General features: G+C 31.8%; 1 protein-coding gene across 6 annotated transcripts in view; it reads right to left on the bottom strand.

Annotated features, from left to right (window-relative positions):
• The window catches only part of LOC131030845 (protein DETOXIFICATION 40), a 61,847-nt gene that overhangs the window by 29,761 nt on the left and 5,103 nt on the right, over window positions 1-26,983 (bottom strand). Inside the window, exons 1-3 of one of the 6 annotated variants that reach the window (XM_059219533.1) lie at window positions 9,344-9,481; window positions 8,957-9,238; window positions 5,421-5,744 (exon numbers count right to left, since the gene is read on the bottom strand). The exons of 1 other annotated variant lie outside the window; for it this stretch is intronic. In XM_059219533.1, coding sequence (XP_059075516.1) covers window positions 5,421-5,744; window positions 8,957-9,238; window positions 9,344-9,355 — 618 coding nt within the window. In that variant the 5' untranslated portion in view covers window positions 9,356-9,481. Of the gene's footprint in view, window positions 1-4,124; window positions 5,246-5,420; window positions 5,745-8,956; window positions 9,239-9,343; window positions 9,482-20,089; window positions 20,420-26,983 lie in introns of those variants that run through there. 4 more of the 6 variants (XM_059219532.1, XM_059219534.1, XM_057961779.2 and 1 more) reach the window with 4 other exon arrangements.

Raw genomic sequence — 26,983 nt, 5'->3', positions numbered from 1 at the left:
TAATGGTACCAGTCATTCAAATGGTGTGAATGACAGTATTATAATGGTAGTAGCATTTAACATTTGGTGTGTGTGACAGTATTATAATGGTGCTAGCATTCAAATGGTGTGAGTGACAGTATTATTGTTAATATATTCTTACTGGTATTGCTAATAAAACGGAATATAGTTCTATCTTTAGCAGACAACTGTGGGACCTAATCCTTGAAATTTCCATGCTATAGGGCCTTGCATTTTTCTCTTATTGGTTGGACTGAAAGTAGCAGCATTTCTGTCTTTCATCTTCCTCACAGGTCTTTTCACAAGACTCTGATCTTGGCATTGTTTTCTACTTGATGAAATAAAGATAATTTATGACACCAATAATTGAAGAAGTTTTTAAGATTATTCTTGTAAGAGATTTATAAAATAACATTTTCAGGGGTTTTTAAAAATGTTCATGGCTCTCTGGTCAAAGATTTCTGAAAACGTTTGTGGGAATCTTCAAAAGTTTATAGTTTTGGGATTTGAAATTACTATTTCAATTATTTGATTCCAATATCTTAAATAATGTAAAATTATTATTTAATTAAAAATATATTATTATTTTCATTAATTAAATTACATATAAGGTGTTGATTAAATATTCAATTCAAAAATATTAAATTTAACATATATTTCATTTTTGTTTTCAAGCTAATATCATTTTCTCAATATTTACTTAGAAAAATTGGTATTGAAACTTATGGATATCTTAAATGTTATACTTTTAGTTGGTTAAAAAGGGTGGTGATTTGCTCATTAATAAGCAATGCAGATTGGATTTTAGTGTTACTTGTAAATTTGTTGATAAGGTGTTTTTAGGTGTGTATGTGAATGTATATGGAATTGTCTTGATCAGCAATCTTTAAATGGTATTCAAGAAAAGTATTGTCCTACGAAAAGACAACAAGTATTGTTTATACAAAGGTGGTTAGTGATTGCGTCATTGTGAATACTTTGAGCACGATGAACAGTATAAAGCCTTGCATTGCCATTCAAGGAGAATGTCAAGTGGAAGCACATAAATATATTATCTTGAGTGTGAGAAATTCAATTATATTGATATGGTTCCTTCAAAAAGCTCAAGCAGTTTTGATCTTCCAAACTCTTTCAATAGTTTGGGAGAAAAAAATTTCTAGATCAAGGTGAAAATGGAGTAACATCAATAAAAGAACACAAGGGTTGTTTGTTTGTATTAGAAGTTGGAAGAATAGAAAAAAATGGAAGTTTTTGTAGTCATTAGGATAGTTTTGTAATCTTTCAAACAACTTTTTCAGATGTTTTAAAAGAGCATTAATGCTCAAATTAATGCTCAAGAATGTTTTGATCCATCTACCTAGTAGGTTTAAATGAATTTTGGGATTCCTACCAAGATTTAACAAGTCTTTATTACATGTGTAAATGCCCACAAAAATACATGAGAAAAACTTGGGTGGGTTTTTTAAATTTCAACGAATTTCATAATTTCATTTAATTATCATATTAAATAAAATCTCTCTCCAAAAATATAAGTAATTTAAGATAAATTGTTTATTAATAAATTGATATAATTTATTGATTTATCTATTTGTATTCGAGCAAATAGAGCAAAATATTTCTCTCATATTTTCTTACAGCGCCCTTTCTCTTGGGAGCTTTGGCATCACTGGTGGGGTTTATCTTGGAAGCTTTGGCATCACTGGTGGGGAGTCTGGAATCAAACCTATTCTCATGCTTCCTCTTTGGCTGAATTTTGGGAAGACCTATTTTCTTCAAGTTGCTTGGCTTATTGGCCCTACTTTTATTATATGGAATATTTGGTTGGAAAGAAATCAAAGAATTTTTCAAGGAAGGAAATTGATGGCACAACATTCATGAGAGAAGATTATTAGCAAGCTTCAGGAGACAATTACTGCTAAGTGTGAGATTATTGTGATAGTAGATCATGGTGATGGATATGATATGCCAATTGAACATTTATAATGTGGTTAATCTATGGGTGGGAGGGGTCGAAAAGGTAAGCAGAGGATTGATTGAGTGGTCCGATGGCTTCCTCCTTCTCAAAGATTTTTGAAATTAAATATTGATGGCTCTTCTAGGGTGAATCCTAGGCCTATAGGAGTAGGTGAGATTTCTAGAGCTAGTTCTCGTGGTGTTTTGTTTTCCTTTTCCATTTATAAGGGGCCACATTCGAATAATCTCTTGGAGGCTCTTGTTCTTTTGTATGCTTTGAAAAGAAGGTGTGTCCTTTGTTGGAAAATGGTTATTTGTTAGTCTGATTCTAAAGCGGATGTTGACATGTTAAATGGCCAACAATTGGATGGTGTTACTTGGCACTTAGATTTAGTTGTTGAAGGGATTTTGCACTTGAAATCTTCTTTGCAATGGGTTGCTAATGGTCATTTGAACATATGGAAGGTAGGTATATTGAGCATTTACTTCATTTACCTCCAGAATTCTCTCATATATTAAAGGGTTTAATTAATGAAAATAAGAATGATTAGATGTTTTGTTTTATTGAACTGATTGCCTTTCTTATTATATATTTGTTTCTAATAAATTTTTACCTTCTTTTGAAACAGAACTACTGAATTTCTAATAATTTTTTACCCTTTTTTTGAAACAGAATCATTTAAAAGAAAACAAAAATAAGATTGTTTAGATATTTTTTTTTATTGAACTGATTACCTTTCTTATTATATATTTGTTCCTAATAAATTTTTACCCTTCTCTCAAAACAGAACACTGAATTTCTAATAAATTTTTACCTTTCTTTTGAAACATAGCCATTCAGAGCCAGTCAGAAGAACAATAGTGGTGGCTATTTTAGATTGTCAGTCAAATTTTCATTTTGGTCACCATATTCACGTTACATATCTGATGTATTGATTGACAAAACATTCTGTTCACACGGGGAAACATTTTTCCTATCGCTAGTATTTCATCATTTTATGGACAAAACTATTCTGAGTGAGTAATGCCCACGTCGCCGTATTGAAGAAAAGCTGCAATACTAATGGAGAGCAAATGCGGCTGTGAAATTTGACTTGTAATAGTGTAAGACAGATATCGTTGAGAAGTAAAATTTGACTTGTTTATATTAGTACAATTATAACGATCTACAAAAGACATATCATTTGATAGAAACTTTAAAATATATAAATACTTTCAATTGGATTGGAGGATTGGAGTTTTATGGAGGAATTTCTTAAAAAAATAAAGTTGAGTTGTTGAGATTGTTTACAAATATTTTAAAGCTGTTGGAAATTTAAAGAAGCTGGTGGTTTCATGAATACAGAGTATCTTTGTCTTTCATAATATGTGCAGTTGATAAAAACAAGTAAATAAAATTATTTTCCCTCTTAAAAAAAATTTAATGGAAATTAAATTTAACTGTTTGACAAATGGCAAAGAACATTCCTAAGCTGGTGGAGCAATTTATAGCCCCACCCCATTTTCAGCAGCTGAAATATGCAAGCCTAAAAGTAAGGAGCACCTATTTTCCATAAAAAAAATTCAGAAAAACAGAATAAAAAGCTTAAAGATTAATGTTCTTTATACAAATGAACTGAAGCGTCCCCATCTACACAAGCTTCAAACTACTTGTTCTGCTTTATACCAGCTTTATACTTTTCTTAGAAACCAAAAACTAGTGCCTATGGTTACACCATTTACTATTTAAAAAAAAAAAAGGATTTGATGGAAGTTTAGACTTGCGAGCACACCAGTCTTGCAAGACCCTTGACAAAATAGTTTTTGCCACCGGATATGGGGGCACAAGCCTATAGGCTGAAACCTCTTGACTGAAAGAGCCTGCAAAGTAGCTTTTGCCAACTGATATGGGGCACAGTCTATAGGCTGAAACCTTTTTGGCTAAGAGCCAAGGACTGAGGGAAATCTATTCCACCAAATTCGCCCTGGCACAATCTCAACCTCATCCTTATGATGTTGGCACCTTGTATTCAACAAGACTAGTAGACTCATTTGAAACCATTCAATTTCACCAATATTATTTTAATATAGAATCTAAGATTTACAAATTAACTAATAGATATCCTACAACTAAAACAATAGAAATCCTTCTCTAATTTATTCGCTTATAGTAATGTAAATAGGAAACATACCATGAGACCGTAAGCGAAAGTTTGGATCCCTGTATTTCCAAGAGAGCATCCAGCAAGTTGCAGGCTACCCAAATGTCCACAAAGTATCCGTGTGTTCATGCTCATTGTATAGTTTATCATGTAAACTATTACTGTGGGTGCAGCAAGGGGCCATAGCTTCTTGCATTCAAATAGCACTGCATCTCCCATCTTCTTTACCCATGACTGATTGGAATTAGATAAAATCAATTCCAATCTGTTAATGTCATCTGCAAGATGAGCATTAGTAACACTAGGAGCAGGAGCCACAGCTAACAAAGGCTTCTGTACTTCATCCTCCATCTTATCTGCTTCTTGGGGGAGTTAGGAGAAGAGCCTTGACTTGAGATCTATGCCAGGAAAAAGGACTTAAAAGTGTGTATTAATTGTACCAGCATATAATATGGATACAACGTGGTTATATGGATATTGCATATTGAAAGGTGTGAAGGAACAGAGCATTGATATTTTCTTAATAGGATTTTTTAATATAGTGTAGCTATCCAATGATGAATAGATTCATCATCAGATTATCAGTCTTTAACTTTAGCTCTAGACGACTATGGGACATAATCATTCAGTTTTGCACGCTATGGATCTTTTCCTTTTCCTGTTAGTGGAAGGACTGAAAGTAGCATCATTACTGTGGTTTATTCTCCACCAATGTCCTTTCGCAAGTTTCTCTAGAAGTGTGTAAGAGAGTTGATATAGTGATCTTAAAGATTCAATTTTCCTTTTCCTGTTAGTGGAAGGACTGAAAGTAGCATCATTACTGTGGTTTATTCTCCACCAATGTCTTTTCGCAAGTTTCTCTAGAAGTGTGTAAGAGAGTTGATATAGTGATCTTAAAGATTCAATTAGATTTACTGAAGAGTATTATGTGTTCAAAAAGTCTAAGATTGCACTATTTTACCATTAATATAATGAAAAGTAAATGTTTTACCTCACTCTTGCTGGAGTTCGTTTTCCAAATTCAACTTGTAAAACTTTAATTTGTGTACTACTTTGTTAGCCTAATACAAATAGACCCACATATAGTATAATAGCCACTGCAGCAATAGAAACAAAGATAAACTATCCAGAACTGAAAATTCTGTCAATCTTTTCTCTATCAGATAAGAAAACATTAAAGCTTCTTATAGTTTCTTAAAGTATCATAAACACACATTAAATTAAATGTTATATAATAAGCCTTCCACATAACTAAATCAATAGAAACCCTTCTCTAATTTATATTGTTATTAAAATAAACTGTAGTAATGAAAATAAAAGACATACCATGAGACCATAAGCGAAAACTTGGATCCCTGTATTTCCAAGAGAGGCTGCAGCAAGCTGCAGGTTGCCCAAATGCCCACAAAATATCTGTGTGCACATGCTCATGATATAGTTTACCATATAAACTATTACTGTGTGTACAGCAAGCTGCCATAGCTTCTTGGACTCCAATAACACTGCATCTCCCATCTTCTTTGTCCATGACTGATTGGTATTACATAAAATCATTTCCAATCTGTTAATGCCATCTACAATATGAGCATTTGTAGCAGTAGGAGCCACAGCTAACAAAGGTCGCTGCACTTCAGACTCCATCTTATTTGCCTTTTGGGTGGAGTGAGGAAAGGAGCCTTGAATTAAAATCAATGTTTATCTTATATTTGTATATTATTTTAATGGGTAAAATAAGCTTGTATCTTGAAAGTTTTGAAGGAATAAGAGTATTAATACTTTTTTAACAGTATTTCTATTCAAGTATTGTTCTCTATGATGAATATATCCATCCGAATATCACTTCTTAACTTTAGGAGACAAGTGTGGGGCATTTTATTTTAATTTTCCACATTCATTCATCACTGTCTTTTATCCTCCACCAATGTCTTTGCACATGATTCTGATTTGGGCATTGTTTTCTACTTAATGAAGTAAAGGTAATTTATGACACCAATAATCGAAGAGTACTAATACTTTCTTAACAGTATTTCTAATCAAGTATTGTTCTCATGAATATATCCATCAGAATATTACTTCTTAACCTTAGGAGACAAGTGTGGGGCATAATACTTTAATTTTCCACCCATGACACTTATAATTGAAGAACTTTAAAGATTCTTAAACATTGTGAGTATCTTCAAAGGTTTATAGTTGACCTTTAATTATGACATTTACTATTTTGGTTATCTGATTTCAATCTTTAAATACCAAATTTACGACATTTGATATTTTGGTAATTTAAGTAATTTATGACACCAATACTTTCTTAACAGTATTTCTAATCAAGTATTGTTCTCTATTGATGAATATATCCATCAGAATATCACTCTTTAACTTTAGGAGACAAGTGTGGGGCATAATACTTCAATTTTCCACCAATGATTCTGATTTGGACATTGTCTTTCTACTCAAAGAAATAAAGACACTTTATGACAGGTTTATAATTGAAAAACTTTCAAAAAGTAAAGACACTTTATGACACCTATAATTGAAGAACTTTAAAGATTCTTATACGATATTTATAGAAGAATCTTTTGATGGGGTTTTTACATATTCATGCCTCTCTAATCAAGAATTTTGAAAACATTGTGAGTATCTTCAAAGGTTTATAGTTGGCCTTTAATTACTACATTTGAACTTACTATTTTGATTATTTGATTTCAATCTTTTAAATAATGTAAAATTTATTTTTAAAAAATATCATGAAGGTATAATGTTTATGATCATAATGGTTTAATAGGGGTTTGAATCTTGATAGCTCTAATAACAATGTCATAATTTAACCATCACACTAGGTCATGAATGACATTATTTTTTTTAATTTACTTAAGTGTCCCTCAATAAAAACTAGAAGCATTTAATTTGACATGTTTGTGACATTTAAATGTATGAAAAAAATTTAAAAAATTATTTTATCTTCACTTCCACCTCTCAACTCCCATTTTAACTAATCGATCAATTTTGTCTCTCCATTATGTAATCAATTAATTTTCTAATTTTTTAAATGAAATAATAATAAATTTGATATCTTCCATGTTTTTTACCTATATTCCTCTAAAAATAAGTATGCTAATTTGATTTACTTCTCAATATTAAATTTTCTAATTACTTTTTTTATTTAAAAGATTATTTTAAATTAATATATAAATTTTGATTTTACTTTTCATTTTATAAAAGGGTGTATTGTATTTGTGAAATGAATTCTTTACTTTCTACGACTTGATATTATCTTACTGAACTTTTATAAAATTTCTTATTTTAAATAACTTATAAGACTAAATATATGTTACTGCAAATGTTGTAGTGAATGTAACTAAATTGATAAAGAGAAATAAAATTATAGTGTACGCATTGAATGTCATGCTTGGAGATTGCGTTAAAAACTTAATCGTAATAAGATTATTCTGCAACAGTGAAACCTCACGATCAAGTATGAAGATTAAATCATGTTTGTACGTAAATATTTTACCCAGAATTCTGGCTGTAGATTTATCGAGCTGAGTAACGTCTATTGATTATATCTAGCTTGGTGAATCCGGATTTGAGAACCCAAAATTAATTAGAACACGAAAGGGCCTCGCATCCGTGGAAGCCTTCAGGAAAAATTTGTCATGACTCCCAAAATCGAGACACCCAGAAAATTCGAGCTCGTGATATTTTCGCGTCTTCCGGAGATCTGGAACGAACTCGGCTCAATCTATGTTTAATTTTATATAATGTCCGCATCCGTAGGAAAATGCTAATTAGAAACTAATATTAAATACATGTTTAAAAATTAAAATATATGTTAAAGATTAAAAAATACAAGGTGTAAAATTAAAAAAAATATATATTAAAGAATCAAAATAAGTGGACAAGGAAAGAAAAGTTGAAAATAGAGGACAGGACAAAAATAAGAATTAAAGTGAAAGGAACCAAGAGGTAAATTAGAGGATAAGACAAAAACAAGAAGAAATCAAATAAATTATGAATAATAAATATTTTAAAAATATAAAAAATATTTATAATAATCACAAGAATACAGCTACAACAGATAGCTTTAAAAAATAAAATTATCAAATCATTAAAAAAAATTTAATACAATAATCATTCTTTGTAATAAAGTTATTTTAATGATTTAATAAATTTTTATTATTATTATGTAGTTTGAATAGTAGTTGGGGAAAGTATGTTAAAAAGGTTTTATGATAATTATATTAAGCTATGTCAAAAAAAAAAATCTTGTGAAGAGGGGGAGACTGATTAAGAAGGAAATGCACTTCACAAAAATGGTTAATAAAAATTCTGCCACTACTACACAGATCTCAGTGCCTTTAAGTTCCTTGTTAAAATTATATTTTAATTTTTTAAACAATTTGATTTGATTTATTGTTTTATTTTATTTTTCCTTCTATTTCTTGAATTCTCCTGAGTTTAATGCCTTTCTCTCTGTACAAATAAACTTTTAAATATATTTGAAGTTATTATACTTGACTGTAATATCAATACTTTCAAGAAACCCATTTCACCCTCTATTTAAAATTAAAAAAAAAAACCAGAACCAACTCATTTTCCATTCTACTCTAAACTAAGTTTAAAAGTACTTGTTCCACTTTAGACCATCATAAAAAATCCTTACAGAAGCTATAAAATGAATTACAAACTGTAAGTGACTACGTTAACACGCACTCCGCTATTTTGATTTAGATGTACATTTAGAGCATGAGATTTGATATTTTGATCTAATTTGCATTCAAAAGTTAATTGATAGTATTCTACAGCTAATTCAATAAAAAAATCTTCCCTAATTTGTATGCTTAAAAAAAAAGCAGTAGGAAACATACCATGAGACCATAAGCGAAAACTTGGATTCCTGAGTTTCCAAGAGAAGATGCAGCAAGTTGAAGGTTGCCCAAATGTCCACAAAATATCCTTGTGACCATGCTCATTGTATAGTTTATCATATAAACTATTACTGTGGGTGCAGCAAGGGGCCATAACTTCTTGCATTCAAATAACACTGCATTTCCCATCTTCTTTGCCCATGATTGATTAGAATCAGATAAAATCAATTCCAATCTGTTATCTACTACATGAGGAGCCACGGCTAACAAAGGCTGCTGCACCTCAGCCTCCATCTTCCTTGCCCATGACTGATTGGAATCAGATAAAATCAATTCCAATCTGTTATCTACTACATGAGGAGCCACGGCTAACAAAGGCTGCTGTACCTCAGCCTCCATCTTAAGCTAATTTGTTGTTGTACTTATTTTTTATTTTTTTTTGGTAGAGGGAAAGAAGAGCCTTGGCTTCTCATGTATAATTTCTGAGGAAAAAGACTTGAAGTGTACTAATGGTATCATAATATTATGTGACATAATCAAGTCACATAATATTATATTAATATTATTAATTGTGTCCAATCTGATGAACTACAATTGTTATACATGAATTTCTTTGAACTAAGAATTATAACCATTATGAATCAATAAATTCTTTAAACAAATTATTTCTAATTATAAGATTCATATTATTAAAATGATTAAAGAATAATTAAAATGATCAATTTGACCTAATTAATAATTAATAATAATGATGTGCAATACCATCCACTAAAATAATATCCTTCTGGAATTAATTCGCACTCATTATAAAAGATAAAAAGAAAATAATGTGAATGAGGTGATAAGATAGAAACATACGGAAGCCATTTCAGTATTTGAAAAGGACTCTCAACTACAAGTTTTGGTAGGTGTATATGATGCTGTGGGTGAAGTCAACCAGATTGAAGTGTTAATATTTTCTTAGTAGCATTGTTAATAAAGTGTTTTTATTGTGATGATGAATAAATTCATCAGAATATTACTCTAAATTTATCAGATTATTCTTATTCTTGGGTCAAAATCATTCAATTTTGGATGGTGTGGGAACTTCTTTTTTATGTTAGTGGTCTTTGGCTTTTTATGTTAATGGTTGGTGTGAAAGTAGCTTTATTGCGATCGTTTGTTTTCACTCTAAGGCTTTTCACAAGATTCTAAATTGGACCTACTATTCTTTTATTACTTGACAATTGAAGAATTTCTAGAATTATTCTTATGAGATAATATAAGAAAGAAATTTTTGATGGGATAGTGTACATAGATGTCAGCATCTTTGTTTTTATATAGTTGATTACAATGATTTGAGTAAGAATATATCTAAACTACAAATTTCTTTTGGCTAAGCAATTACATGGAGGGAGCTCAATCCATCAAATTCACCCAAGGGTCGAATTTGGCCTGAACACACCTCCCATGGTTCAAACCTTGGTGAATGGCTTTCTATATCTCATACCATCATCATCAACAATTGTGCTCAATCAATTGAACTACAACCCTTTGCATTTTTGTGTTTCTTTTAGATTGTTTAAAATTTGATACTCTTCACTTGAATAAATGATAAAAATTTATCATCTAAAATATTATTTTAAAATTTTAAAATCAAATTATTACAATAGTAAATCTATATTTTAAAATTGATCTCAATTATTATAAATAATATGAACAATATTTTTGAAAATATTTTAATAATTAAGGGACGAAGAATCAGGGCCAAGTTGAATTGGATAGATGTAGGGGACAAAGGTTCCAAATACTTTTTTCCACATGTTGAATTCACAGTATCTGGGAGGATAATATGAACATCTCAGATCCCCAAGATATCCTTAATTCTGTTGCACAGTTTTACAAGAACATGCTCACCTCAAAACATGGGGGGGACAACAATCTAGGGCTAGGAATATCATTAATATGGTTGTTCCGAAGAAACTTTCAGTGGGGATCAGGAGTTATTGGGAAAAGCTATTACTAAGCATGAAATAAAGATTGCCATCACCTCTTTAAATAATGACAAATCGCTTGGTCCGGATGGTTTCCCAGTTGAATTCTACAAAAAGAACATCGACTGGGTAGCTGATGATCTTCTTCTTTTATATGAGGAAGCCATTGGGGCTGGCACTCTAGGGAAGGAGATCAATCAAGGGCTCATTAAACTTCTTCCTAAAGATGGAGACAAGACCTTAATAAAAAATTGGAGACCGGTCACCCTTCTAAATTTTTCTTATAAGATCTTGGCAAAAGTGATTGCTCTGAGATTGGAAAGCATTCTGCCTAGGATTATTTGTCCAACTCAAACTGGTTTTGTTAAAGGCGGGTATATCTTGGAAAATCTGGTAACTTGTTGGGAAGCTTTAAGTTGGTCCAAACACTTTGGGCAACAGAGTTCCATGCTACTCATCGACTTTGAAAAAGCCTATGATAGGATAGAGTGGGATTTTATCCTCCAAATGCTTAAATCTTTAGTTTTCCTGGTTCATTCTATAAGATTATCAAGACTCTTCTCTCTTATGCTAATGCCATGGTTGAAGTTAATGGATTAAGATCTGAAAGCTTCCTACTCTCTAGGTCTATCAGACAGGGGTGTCCCCTAGCACTTGCTCTCTATGTTCTTGATGCTAATGCTCTTTTCTACCTTTTGAATAACAATGAAGTTTCTCCCAGGGTCAAAGGTATCAGTCTCCCTAATGGGGATGAAGTAAGAAACATTCAATTTGTTGATGACACAACAATTTTGATGGAAATGGAAGAAGGTAATCTATCGGCCTTATTGGAGAACCCAGATATATTATGCCATGCTTCTAGAAGCAAAATGGCACTACATAAATCATGTTTCCTAGGATGGGAGGAAGCTCCACCGAGATGGCTTTGTAAATTCTCTCTCAAATGGGAAGGTCCAAATCAAATTGTGAAGTACCTTGGCATTCCCTTCTCTATTGTCCCTAATTTGAAATAAATGTGGGAGTGGATTAGAAACAAGATTGATAAGAAATTATCTAAATGGAATAGAAATTTTATGTCTTTGGCAGGAAGATTCCAAGTATGCCAAAAGATTATGTCTTTATATAACATTTACTATTCCTTAGCCTGGCTCTTTTGCAACTACCAAATTAACTATATCCATAAACAAATCAGATATTTTCTTTGGTTGATGGGAAAGGTAGCAGGATGTTAAATGGGAATGGTGTATTATCAAGAAACAAAAGGGTGGTATGGGCCTCAAAGATCTGAGGTTGCAAGGTAGTGCTCTAGCATCCAAATAGATTTTCAGGGCCATGGATGGCAATGAGCCTTGGAAGGTTCTTATTAGACATAATATTTCCCAATCAGTTCCAAAGAGAGCCAAAAAATGGAAGAATCTTACTTTAGGTGGCTCCATTTGAGTCTGAGGTATTCAAGTCACTATGGAAAGCCTGGGAAGCTGTAAGGAAGTTTATTAGACCGTCTGCTAATTTAGATTCTATCACAAGGGATAAATCCATCTAGTGGAATTTGAAGCATAATGGTAAACCTCTTGCTAAATTGCAAGGCTGCTCTGCCCTCAATTGGCATAACCGAGGCATCAAGGTATTGGATGATATTATGCAGAATGAAATTTTGCTCTCTTGGAAGGAGCTCTCCGTCAAATTTGGTATTCCTCACTCTCAATCTAGAACCTTTAAAGTCTTGAGAGATGCCCTTTCCCCTATCTTGTCCCAGCACCCCTACTACCCCTCTCAATCTCCCCCCGTTGTCCTTTGTTGGTCAGATGCCCCTACCCCTCCTCAAGGCCAAAACTATCTATGATTCTCTGTTAAATATTGACTGCATCTTTGATTGCATCTTTGATTACCTTAACTCCTCTTGGAACCTTGTCTGGCACCCACAATGTTGTTTCATGAGATTATGGGCAAGTCCCTCAAAACCAAAAAAAAAAATTCTTTGGCTGGTAGCTAGACTTTGAGAGAAACTTCTTCATTTGTAAAATATGCCACCTCCCTGAGACTGTAAATCATGTGTTCTTTGACTGTCACTTTGCTAAGGAAGTGTGGAAATTTTTTGGTATAAAATTTGGTGATAGCTCTGTTTTTTTCTTGGATGCTTACCTTGGATTCATTAAAGGTTGCAAGAAGATGCTGGTCTCTTTTGGTCTTGTCTTTCTCTAGAGATTTTATCGCTGATATGGAAAATTTGCAATGATGATGTCTTTACTGGTAAATCTAGGAACCTTACTAAGTCTCTAAGGAGACTCATTTCTCACTTAATTTCCCTGCAGGTTACTATGGTCCTTAGGTTAGATGAAGGCGGATTTGATCAATGGATGAAGGATGGCTCTACAAGTGTTTATTTGAAGGAATTATCTGATGGTTGTACATGGGACCGGGTTGGTAGCAACAATACAGTGTTTGAACATGCCTTGTTGAGGTTCATGCACCAGCTGGAACAAAGACAAGCTAGGATGGATGTTGTTTGTGGAGAAGAACCAATTCGTACCCAGAATGCACCCCCTTATGTAAAACAGATTGTTAATGGTCTGATTGAAGTCTGGATGGAAGGGGACCATGGATGGATTGCATGGGTTCCCCTAACTATTGTGAAAACAAGAAAAATCAAATAAACTATAAATAATAAATATTTTAAAAAGATAAAAAATCTTTATAATAATTAGAAGAATACACTATCTGTGAAATAAAAAATTATTGAATCATTAAAAAAATTTAATACAATAACCATTATTTGTAATAAAGTTAATTTAATGATTTAATATTTTTTTATTATTGGTTTGAATAGCAGTTGAGGAAGTATGTTAAAAACGTTTTATAATAATTTTATTAAGATATGTCAAAAAAATCATGTGAAGAGGGGAGACAAATTAAGAAACAAAAATGGTTAATGAAAATTAAGCCACTCTACATCTCAGTGCCTTTAAGTTGCTTGTTAAAATTATATTTTAATTTTTTAGACAATTTGATTTGATTTTTTATTTTTTATTTTATTTTCCTTTATTTCTTGAATTCTCCTGAGTTTAGTGCTCTTCTCTGTCTGTACAAATAAACTTTTAAATATATTTGAAGTTATTAAACTTGACTGTTAATATCAGTACTTTCAAGAAACCCGTTTCACCCTCTTTGGAAAAGAAAAAAAAGAACCAACCCATTTTCCATTCTACTCTAAACTAAGTTTAAAAGTACTTGTTCCAACTGTAAGTGACTACGTTAACACACACTCTGCTATTTTGATTTAGATGTACATTTAGAGCATGAGATTTCATAATTTTATTTAATTTGCATTCAAAAGTTAATTGATGGGTATTCTACACAGCTAATTCTATAAAAAAATCTTCTCCAATTTGTATGCTTAAAAAAAAAAGCAGTAGAAAACATACCATGAGACCATAAGCGAAAACTTGGATTCCTGAGTTTCCAAGAGAAGATGCAGCAAGTTGAAGGTTGCCCAAATGTCCACAAAATATCCTTGTGACCATGCTCATTGTAGAGTTTATCATATAAACTATTACTGTGGGTGCAGCAAGGGGCCATAACTTCTTGCATTCAACTAAAACTGCATTTCTCATCTTCCTTGCCCATGACTGATTGGAATCAGATAAAATCAATTCCAATCTGTTATCTGCAACATGAGGAGCCACAGCTAACAAAGGCTGCTGCTGCACTTCAGCCTCCATCTTAAGCTAATTTGTTGTTCTACTTAGATTTTATTTTTTTTTGGCAGAGGGGAAAGAAGAGCCTTGGCTTCTCATGTATAATTTGTGAGGAAAAAGATTTAAAGTGTATTAATGGTATCACAATATTATGTGACAAATCAAGTCATATAATATTATATTATCAATTGGGTTCAATCGGATGAACTACAATTGTTATACATGAATTTCATTGAACTAATTATTCTTAATAAGAAGATTTATACACTCAAAATCTTTATAGAATTATAACCATTTTGAATCACGAATTTCTTTAAACAAATTATTCCTAATTATAAGATTTATATTATTAAAATGATTAAAAAATTATTAAAATAATTAAAGAATTATGATCAATTTGACCTAATTAATAATAATGACGTGCAACACCCTCCACTAAAATAATATCCTTCTGCAATTAATTAGCACTCATTATAAAAGATAAAAAGAAAATAATGTGAATGAGGTGATAAGATAGAAACATAGGCAAGCCATTTCAGTATTTGAAAAGGACTCTCAACTACAAGTTTTGGTAGGTGTATATGATGTTGTGGGTTAAGTCAACCAAATTGAAGTGTTAATATTTTTTCAGTAGCATTGTTAATAAAGTGTTTTTATTGTGATGATGAATAAATTTATCATAAATTTATCAGAGTATTCTTATTCTTATTCAATTTTCGACGATGTGGGAACTTTTCTTTTATGTTAGTGGCTTGTGGTTTTTTATGTTAATGGTTAGAGTGAAAGTAGCATTATTGCGGTCTTTTGTCTTCACTCACTCTGACAATTGAAGAATTTCTAGAATTATTCTTATGAGATAATATAAGAAAGAAATTTTTGATGGGGATTTTTTCATTCTTTTTTATCTAAACTACAAGTCTCTTTCAACTAAGCAATGGCTTTCTATATCTCATACCATCATCATTAACAATTGTGCTCAATCAATTGAGCTACAACCCTTTGCATTTTTATGTTTCTTTTAGATTGTTTAAAATTTGATACTCTTCAATTGAATAAAAGATAAAAGTTATCATCTAAAATATTATTTTAAAATTTTAAAATCAAATTATTACAATAACAAATCTATATTTTAAAATTGATCTCAATTATTATAAATAATATGAACAATTTTTTTGAAAATATTTAATAATACATACAAACTTCAATATATTTATTCTAGTTAAGCTTTTAACATTATACTTATTTGTGTATTTGTCTCTAAGCATCCATTATCTATTGTGACCTTACAATTCTTATATTTTAGAGCATTTCCATATACACAAGGTTGACCTTATGACACTTAGAATTTTAAAATTCAAATTCAAATTTTGGTTGACTCCCACCTTTCCTTTCTTACCATAGACTAACTAAATATGCACATTTGTGGAATTTATTTTAATACATTCATTTGCACGTATAATCATCATTGAATAGCCAATTGCCCAATCGTACACCCTAAATCTCAATCTTGGTTGTATAGACAGTTCCTTGAGCTAATGAGAAACGAAAGCAGGAGACCACACTATATTTGATTCTTATTTTTGTCAGCATTAACTATTCTAAAAGTTGGTCAGTCAAAACTCCAATAAAACTGTTTAGATGCGTAGTTGAAACTCCTCTAAAGAAGTGTTTTCATTAAGAGAGGTCATAAATTCAAATTTCATAAAGAGTAAGATATCTATGTCTCGTGCACAGTTAAGTTAGGTGCTTTCGACAAGGAGTACGGAGTAGTCCTATATTACTATAATCTATAAGAGAATCTTTTTCTTTCTTTCTTTCTTCATATTTGAATGTTAAGCATTTTCAGCATTAATTTAGTTTGAGTGTATCATGAACAATTGTGTAATCTATGACCTTTTATCTCAATTCAATGTGTAATATCCTCATATAAATAGATAGTTGATAAATATAAATCCATTAGACATAGATTTTTTTCCTTACAATGATAGTCATATAAGTTTATGATTATGTATAATAAATATATGTTTATTCTTTACAGTCTTACCTACAAATTATTTTTTTATATTTTTCTATATATCCAAAAGAATAATTTGTAAGATATAAAAATAATATATTTTTTACAGTCTTACTTACAAATTATTCTTTTGAATACATAGAAAAATAAATGTTAATCTATCTTTTTTCATTGGAGGATACTTTTATTCGAAGATACCTTTGAATGAAGGTACCAATATAAAAATTTATGACTATACCTTGACTGGAAGGTATTCCCTGACCTTCTTCAAAGGGATGACCCCAACTATAAATTTAAGGTATTCCCTGACCTTGTTGGAAGGGATGACCCCAACTATAAAAAATTTATAAGAAATATAAAAAAAATCATATTTAACTTAAGAAGATGAAGAATCCTCCATAAGCCCAATTCTTGGCCATGGCACCCAAAACAGGAGATTTGCACATGACCACACGCTGAGACTGTAGATAACTGGTAATATTGTGCGTTTAAAGAAGATGAATGAAAGCGGGAAAGTCGAGAGCTCGAATCCCCGCAAACATACCTAATTCGCTCCTCCTGCCAGCTGTGAACTTAAGTAAAAGCCTGCCGCCGTAGGCATCACCAGTTTTAGATGTTTGTGCCTCTGAAAGTTCAAAAGTTGATTTTTATTTTTAATTGGTAAGGTTTTTCATGTTTTTTAATGTGGCAATGTGAAAAGGAATTAAGTTAGCAGTCGGTTGAACAAATCTTTCACCGTATTTCACGAGTCCTGATTATCGACAGTCCGTCAAAATGCAAATACAAGAACGGAGGGAGAACTGATACGATCCTGCAATATTTAAAGATCGCTGCAAACCTACGAATTAGAATGTAGCGTGGTGTGCATTAGAAGAGGTTTAAACGATTCAGACCCCCTTCTTTTTACCAGTACGGCTAAATTAAAAAAAAAAGAACCTGCTAAATTTGAAAACATGCCAAAAAGAACGGCTAAAACTAGAAAAGCTGCAAATTTGAAGAAGCTGCCAGATGCAGCCAAATGTCACCAAGTTAGGAGGAGTCGTAAAGATAGAAACCTTGTATATTGAACAGGGAGACCACCGTACAAGTTTTAAATGTCTGAGTTCGAGTTCAGTTGAAAGCATGGAAAACATATATGAAGATACAAAACAAAATTTTAACTAGAGGAAAGGACTTAGTAGTTGTGCACCCTAACTTCGCACTTATCAAAATCTTATGTGGAAATTTCAAATCACTCTGATTTTTTTACAGCAGCTTACTGGCAAATCCCTTGCTTATAACTAAGGTTTCAGGACCACATCATCGAATATGATGCCACATCAACATGTTTTTTGTCAAGGTGTCCAAAACAGCCCAAAACAAAAGTGAGACCAATAGGTGTGCAAAAGGGCCCCAATACTTGTGCAGCTGATGTGGCATCACATGATTGGTTATTTTTCACAACAAATGGTATATTTCATTCAATTATTGATACTTATCATACAACTATTGATACAATGTTATACAAAAATTGAACATTAAATCTGAGCTATTAAATCAACTCACTTAAAGATTTAAAATTTTAATAGCTTTTTACAGATGTAGACCAGGGGACTGTGGATTCTGGCACTGGCTATGCAGTCAGCAGATCAGCAGATCGTCTTTATGTTTCTTTAAGATCTTTCTTTCTAGTCTGTGCTACAGATCCGTAGTCATGGATCAGGTACTATCCAATGTCTGCGAATGAAATCTGACGGACAATAAATGACGGACAAAGAATGTAGCGTGTTGTGCATTCGAAGAGGTTTAAACGATTCAGACCCCCTCTTTTTACCAGTTCGGTTAAATTAAAAAAGAACCTGCTAAATTTGATAACATGCCAAAAGCACGGCTAAAACTAGAAAAGCCGCCAAATTTGCAGAAGCTGCCAGATGCAGCCAAATGTCACCAAGTTAGGAGGAGTCATAAGATAGAATTGTTGTATATTGAACAGGGAGACCAACGTACAAGTTTTAAATGCCCGAGTTCAGTAGAATACTAGAAAGCATGGAAAACATATATGAAGACGACAAAACAAGTCTTAACAAAAGGTTCAAAATTTTAATAGCTTTGTACAGATGTGGAGCAGGGCACGGTGGATTCTGGCACTGGCTATGCACTCAGCAGATCGTCTTTATGTCTCTTTAAGATCTCTCTTTCTAGTTTGTGCTACAGATCCGTAGCCATGGATCAGGTACTGCCCAATGTTTGGGAAAGAAATCTGACAAATAATAAATGCCTCGATTTTCACATATGCTGATGGCAAGATATACTTTGGGTAATATATTTGACAAACACTAATTTTGTTGGAAACTTGGGAGTAATTATTTAGAATACAATTGAATTGATCTTGATTCCACATTTTACATGCATGTCTACTTAACATTTCTAATTATAATATGTGACGAAAATCTCCCTACCATAACCTCCATATCATGTTTCAAAGCTCCCATTTTGGATATAACCATGTCATCTTATTTGATGCAAGTGATAGTAATTTGGTACTTTCTGATTTTCTCATTGATAGATCATAAATGCAATTAAACATGTTGACTCACGACTTCAACATTTTTACTTAAACATCTTTGCAAAGATAAATATTCATCTTTGTAGAACCCTTTATCCAACTTGTTTCCCCTTGTGTGTTTTGTGATGTTCTCCTACTTGTTGAATAACATGATAGATATATAATTGTAATGGACACATCTCCACATCAAAATATTTTTTATTAATAAATATGTTTAAATAATTAAGTTTTATGATAAACATTTAGATTTTTTATTATATTTATTGATTTTCTCCTTTCCAACACTAATCAATCTCACACCCTTCACTTTAGCTAATTAATAATGTGGTAAAAATCTCAATCTTGGTTGTATAAACAGTTCTTTGAGCTAATGAGAAACGAAAACAGGAAACCAAATTAAATTTGCTTCCTTACGGTTGTCAGCGTTAAGTATTCTACAAGTTGGTCAATCAATGCTTACCAGTAATACCATAAGAACATGTTAATGAATACTGAACAATTTAATGGCTACACCGAAATTCTCTTATTTAATACTGAGCAATTAAATCTGAATCCATTAAAACTGTCATTCTGAATTTCAACAAAATTGTATGTCTTCTGTATGCAAGCTTCTGAAAGTGATTGTATGCGAGTTTTTATCACACAATCACTTTCAGAAACTTGTATACAGATAATCTATAGATTGTGGAAATCTCACTTCATCAATTGTATATCCTGTTTTATATCTTATTATGTGTTTCCTTTGAATTCTTGATGTTCCATAGCTGAAAGACAAACAGATTCTACTCTTTCTTAAAGCTTGCTTGTTTTTCTACCATACTTGGAATTTGATATACCCAACCAAAGATTCAAACCCCTTATTTCTTGATTCACATGCAATATAGTGTAAAAAGAAATGATACATACCATGAGTCCATAAGAAAAATCATGAATCCCATTGTACCCAAGAAAAGCAGCAGCAAGCTCCAAGTTCCCCAGATGCCCAGAGAAGATTTGTGTGGCCATGCCCATTATATAGCTTATCACGTAAACTGCAACTGCAGAAGCAGCAAGCCGCCATAGAAGCTTAGATTCCAAGAACACTGCATCTTTTATCCTCTTTCTGTATGGCTGATCAAAATCAGACAGAATGACTTCCAATCTGTTAATGTCATCCAAGTGACTGCCATTAGCAGAGGTAGGAGATCTCTCTAACAGAGACTCTTGCACTTCTGGCTCCATACCATGGCCTGCTGATATGGGTCATTTTCCAAATAGCCCAGCCGTTTCATTAATAAAGTAGGCAATCAATAATGTACGAATGCTTAGATGATGTAGGCAGCAGTATGTATGTGATTGGTTTCAATTAGTCAATTTGATCACATTGGAACCATGAATATTCAGATATATTTGCTTGATTATCATTAAGAGATGTCATAAGTTTGAATTTTTTTAGGAGTAAGGTATTCATGTTTCATTTTGTAGTACAATTAGATACTTTCGCTATATTATTATAATCTATCTGTAGATCCATTGAATCTATCCTAGACCCATTGAATCTATCTTAAAGATTCTTTCTTTCTTTCTTCATATTTGAAGTCCTCCAAATCCAAGTCCAAGAGCAGAAGAGGAAGGGTCTTTGGCTAGATGTTTGTGCCTCTGAAAGTTCAAATTTTGATTGAGTTTTAAATCGGGAAGGTTTTTCATGTTTTTAATGTGTCAATGTGAAAAGGAATTAAGTTAGCAGTCAGTCAAACAAATCTTTCACCGTATTTCACGAGTTCTGGTTATCGGCAGTCCGTCAAAATGCAATACAAGAACGGAGAACTGATACGTTCCTGCAATATTTAAATATCGCTGCAAACCTACGAATCAGAATGTAGCGTGTTGTGCATTCGAAGAGGTTTAAACGATTCAATCCCCCTCTTTTTACCAGTACGGTTAAATTTAGAAGAACCAGCTACATCTGAAAACATGCCAAAAGCACGGTTAAAACTAGAAAAGCGCTTAAATTTGCAGAAGCTGCCAGATGCAGCCAAATGTCCCCAAGTTATGAGGAGTCGTAAAAATAGAACTGCTGTGTATTTAACAGGGAGATCCATCGTACAAGCTTTAAATGCCCAAGTTCAGTAGAAAGCATCGAAAACATATATGAAGACGACAAAACAAAAGTCTTAACTAGGTAAAGGTTTAAAATTTTAATAGCTTTGCACAGACTTGGACCAGGGGACGGTGGATTCTATGGCCTACTTTGCAATAAACGGCTGTTTAATAAGTACACTGTTTGCATGTAACCAGCTATTCAATGTGTGAATTTTATTTTATTTTTTATTTTTATTTTTTATTTATTTATTTATTTTTAGATTCGATTGTGGGTTTTAGTTTTACTTAAAAAGTGATTTTAAATAAAAGGGCTTAATTATCATCTATGTTTTAATTGTGATTTATTGAATTTGTTAATTAGCAGTTTATTTAGAAATTATCTTAGCAGTTTATTTAGAAATTATCTAGTGGATCAACAGTCACCTCTTAAAAAAATGAGTAATTAGATTAATTCTACAATTTTATTGGTATCCATAATGCTGAAGTATTGGATTAGTTGTGCAAATTTTGTGGTGGTAAACAAAAATGGTTAACTAGGGGATAGGGAATATGTAAGTGATGTCAATTCAAAATGACCACTTTTTGACCTTTGGGTGCATAAAATAATAGATTTTTTAAAAAATAACCAATTCATGATAATCAAAAGCCCACTAGACTATTTCACATACTTACCCTTTGCCGACCTAACTTTCAATTACACTCTTTAAAAATAATCAATACATGATAATTAAAAGCTCACTAAACTGTTTCATATGTACCAATAGCTATCCACTTTAGACCCAATTGTTCAATTTGAATATTTAATTGGAGTTGTGTAACTTTTCTCGTAATGATAATTTAAAATGCTCCATATGATGGCTAGTTATCTTCAAAGTGCCTTGGCTACTACTTGTAGTAGATTAACCATGACTTTTTCAACCCCTACTTTTATTTCCCGTTTGTAAGAATAAAGAGAAAAGTAAACATGCATTTTGGCTCTACCCTTACTCCTCAACTTTGTGGAGATCTATTATTTGTCATTTTCAACCATGTTTAGTTACATTATCCCCTAGAAAGATATTAGGTTTTTTTTTATAACATGCAACTTCTTAAAGTTACTAGGTATTCCAAAAAAAAATTAATATTTTGTTTTGGGAGGCAAATCTTGTTGAAATTTTACAAGAAACCTTACAAATTAATATTGAGCTTCAATAACAAATGGACCTATGTAGAATTAGATAAGAACATTTGGGAAAAGTCAATTAAATATTTTCAAGAAAACAAATGAGTTGATTGCTAGTAAAAGACACTTAAATCCAACAACTTTTCTCTCAATCAAAAATGTCCAACTCAAATATCTAATATTAATTTTGATTTACTAATAATAATTAAATAATAACAACCACTATTCAAACATTATTACTATTTTATAATATTAATAAAATTACATTTTTATTATATTATTTTAAGCTCTTGATTTACTACTAATAATTAAATAATAATTACCACTATTTAAACATTATTATTATATATTTAACTTTTTTAATTATAATAATAATAGAATTTAGGTTGCTTTTGAAATGAATTCTTTTTGTCTGTGACTTCATCAATACCACCAATTAACTTCACAGAATCTGTCTAAAAAATATATTTTTATATTTACATTGATTGTAAAATTATTAACTCTACCCTATTTCAATCATGATAAATATTTGCCCCTCATAACTAAGTTTGACCATCTAGAAGATTTGAAAGTTAGTTAGCAGGTCGTGTCTTTATGCGGGGTATCAAATGTTTTAATTTCGTACGTCATTCTGTCTCTTGCCTCAAGCAGGGCCCACCTAAAGTCAGGCCACTCCAAAGAATAAATCAATTTCAGATAAAACACTTATTCCCAAGAAGTCACATCACTCCCAACTTAGGTTATTCCTATTCCATTATTTTTTTGGTTTATTTTTAATTATATAATTATAGATTTAAAAGGTTGGAGATAGTGATAGCATATAAATTTGATTTTAATAAAATTAATAAAGAAAGTCGTATCGTTTTTCTAATTGATTAAAATTGAAATTTATAATAAGAAATGAAGTTATAAGGGGTTATTCAAAATAATAAAAGAGCTTAATAACATTAATAACCCATCCGATTCAATCCCCCTCTTTTTAGCGGTACGGCTAATTTAGAAGTACCTGCTAAATTTGAAAACATGCCAAAAGCACGGCTTAACAGAAAAGCTGCCAATTTAGCAGAAGCTACCAGATGCAGCCAAATGTCACCAAGTTAAGCAGAGCCGTAAAGATTGAACTGTTGAATATTGAACGTACAAAGCATGTAAAACATATTTTTTGGGTCGCTTCAAATGTGTCGTGGTACGTGTTTTGTATCGTTTTCGGTCCGTCCAAATGTGGTGAATTTACATTCACTCATCAGTTATGATGTCTTTCGGACATTATGGTGCCTTTTGTTTTATTCAAAATTGTTTTTATTATTATTAATTATATTCGTTTGCATGTAACCAACCATTCAACCTTTGAATTTTAGTTTGCTAATGTATTTTGGATTCGGTAGTAGGTTTTATTTTCACTTTAAAAGTGATTTTAAATTAACCCATCTAGGGGAAAGGACCCAGTAGTTGAGCATGTTCCAATTGTTGTGAGGGTTGTTGATACCTTTTGTTCCAAAAATTGAACAAATAAAACCTATTGTTTGAAACAAAAAATATCAATTTTTGTTAGGAAATGTACCAACAGTTGTTAGGAAATGTACCAATAGTTGTTAAGAAATGTACTAATATTGTAAAAAGTAACCAATCAGGTGATGCCACATCGGCTGCACAACTATTGGGGTCTCTTTTGCACGCCTATTGGTCTCACTTTTTTTTGGGGATGTTTTGGACACCTTGGCAAAAAGCATGCTGATGTGGCATCATATTTGATGATGTGGCATCATATTTGATGATGTGGCCCTGGAACCTTAGTTATAAGCAGGGGACTTGCCAAGTACGCTGCTGTAAAAAAATCAGAGTGATTCGAAATTTCCAAGTAGGATTTTGAGAAGCGTGAAGTTAGGGTGCACGACTACTGGGTCCTTTCCCCTAATCATCAATCATGTTCTAATTATTGTTTATTGGTTCTATTTAATTAAAAGTCTATTAAAAAAATCTAGTGGGTCAATAATTGTCCTTGAAAAAAAAGTACAATTGTACAACTTTATTAGTAGCAATTGTGCATGATTATTGGGACATTTGCGCATAAGTATTGAATTAGTTGCGCAAATTTGGGGTGGTCAACACAAATGATTAATGAAGCATTGTGCAACTTTATTGTTACCAATAGTGCATGATTATTGGGACACTTGTGTGCAAATTTTGTGGCAGTCAACACAAATGGTTAATGAGGCAATAGGGAATATGTATGGGATGTCATCTCAAAATGACCGCTTTTTGACCTTTGTGCGCATAATGAATCCCACATCGTTCTCAAAACTACCTTTGAGCTCATTTCACAATAGGTTGTATTATTCATCATCCTCTAGAAAAGGTGATCAAAATAATAACAAGAAAAATTGAATTCAAGAACGAATAACAAACAAATTAATAGAATTTAGAAAAATTATAAAGTTTTGTTGATAAATAAATAAGACACACATAAATTGTACTATGAAGCCCAACATAGGGGAAAGGATTTAGTAGTTGCTCATGTTCCAATAACCACTTGCCCTTTGCCCATCAAACCCCCAATTACTATCTTTAAAAATAACCAATACATGATCATTAAAAGCCCACTAAACTATTTCACATGTACCAGTAGCTACCCATTTTATACCCAATAGTTAAAATTTGAATATTTAATTGAAGGAGTTGTGCAAATTTATAGTAATCATTTTGCACAATTATTAGGACATTTGTGCATAGGTATGAATAAAAAACTTTATGAGGGTAATTGTATTAGATCAATTGTGCAAAAAAAAAATGTAATTGTAATGCACAATTATTATAGTGTATGAATAGATATCGGGTGTCACTTTGACATGACCACTTTTCTACCTTTGAGCACATAAAGAATTTTCACATTCATCATAGCTAACGACAAGCTAAAACAATATATTTTTGCTTTTAATTCATGTACAAAGAAACATAAAAAAAAATGTCAAATTCCAAGTACTATTTGGAAATTTAAAGACACAAAATTAAAGTGGACATGCAAATTCAATGTGGACAACTATTAGATCCTTTACCCTAACGCCCTCCCCCCAAAAGTAGAAAAAATAAAGACTTTAAGAGTAATTGGGGAGAGGACCCAATGGTTGAGCGTTTTCCAATAGTTGTTATGGCACTTGTTAATTTAATGTCCAATATTTTACCAGATATTGTAACTTTAAAGTTGTTGATGGTGACTACCCATAATTGAATGAAATGTATTAATTAGATCTAAAAAGCAATACATCGTGTGATGACACATTAGCACCTCAATAAACATGATTTAGTGCACAAGTATTTGCCTCACTTTTTGGGGGGCCTTTTTTGCACACCTTGACTAAAAGCATGCTAATGCGGCATCATATTTCATGATATGACCTTGAAACCTTAGTTATAAGTAAATGTAATTAAGATAATTAGTTAAGTAATGATTTAATGTTGCATTATTTAATTTATGCTTGACAAATTTTTCAGTTTATTCTTAGTATTTCTAATGACTTATAAAAAGAGATAAAGTGATTCAAGAAATTTAATTATTTTGAATGTGCAAGTTATAGATCATGTTAGTGTTCGGTAGCTTCGGGTGAGATTTTCTCCTTAATTAAAAGTAGGTCACCCTACATATTGCAATTATTATTTTATAAGGGAGCCAACCTAGATGAAAGCTCGCCTAGATTGGTATATATGTAAGGTGGTGATCATTCATTTCATTTTATCAATTTAATCGATTCAATTCATTCCAATTTGCATCTCCTAGTAGCAGCAGCAAGTTCGCCCTTCAAGTGTAGCAAATTTGACTCAAGGAGAAGAGATACACATTTTATATTCAAGAAATTGCACCATATATAAGTGTAGATCCATTGTATTGTATTCGGCCCTTCTAGAGCTTGATATTATTATGATTTATAAGAAAATATCTTGTTGGGTTTTTCTCCCTTGAGTAGGAGGGTTTTCCCAAGGTTTTTTACTATGTTCTTTGTTCTACGTGTTTTGTTTTTTTTGCTTATTACATTTCCGACTTGAAAAGCTAACAAGTCAAACAATTGAGAGATAAATAAATCATATTAATTATTTTAATGAATATGTGTATTTTTAATTATTAATAGTAACTGATGTACCTATTCATCAAAAAGTTTAAAAAGATGTGAAATTGAATATCAAAAGTCTTTTCTAATCATATCTCCAATCCCTTTTGAAATCACAACACAATTTTAGACATCGACATAATTTTGACAAAATTGAATGAATAGATTCAACACAGAAGTATCTTATCAAATACAATACTTCTTATGATATTGCTAATCATAATTTAATTTTTTCTTCTTTTATTGAAATTGAACTCAATGTCATCTAGGGGGAAGGGCCGAATAGTTGAGCGTTTCCAATGGCTGTGATAGCATTTGTAGATAAATAATGCCCACTTTTGTTGATTTAGTGCCCAATATTTTTTACAACATTGCACCAATAGTTGTGACTTTAAAGTTGTTATTGTGATAATGACTACACATAATCGAATGAAATGTATCCCTAAGCACTAAAAA

This window comes from Cryptomeria japonica, chromosome 4 (assembly GCF_030272615.1).
Source record: "Cryptomeria japonica chromosome 4, Sugi_1.0, whole genome shotgun sequence".
Lineage (NCBI taxonomy): Eukaryota > Viridiplantae > Streptophyta > Pinopsida > Cupressales > Cupressaceae > Cryptomeria > Cryptomeria japonica.
This window is presented reverse-complemented; position numbering and strand designations above follow the sequence as displayed.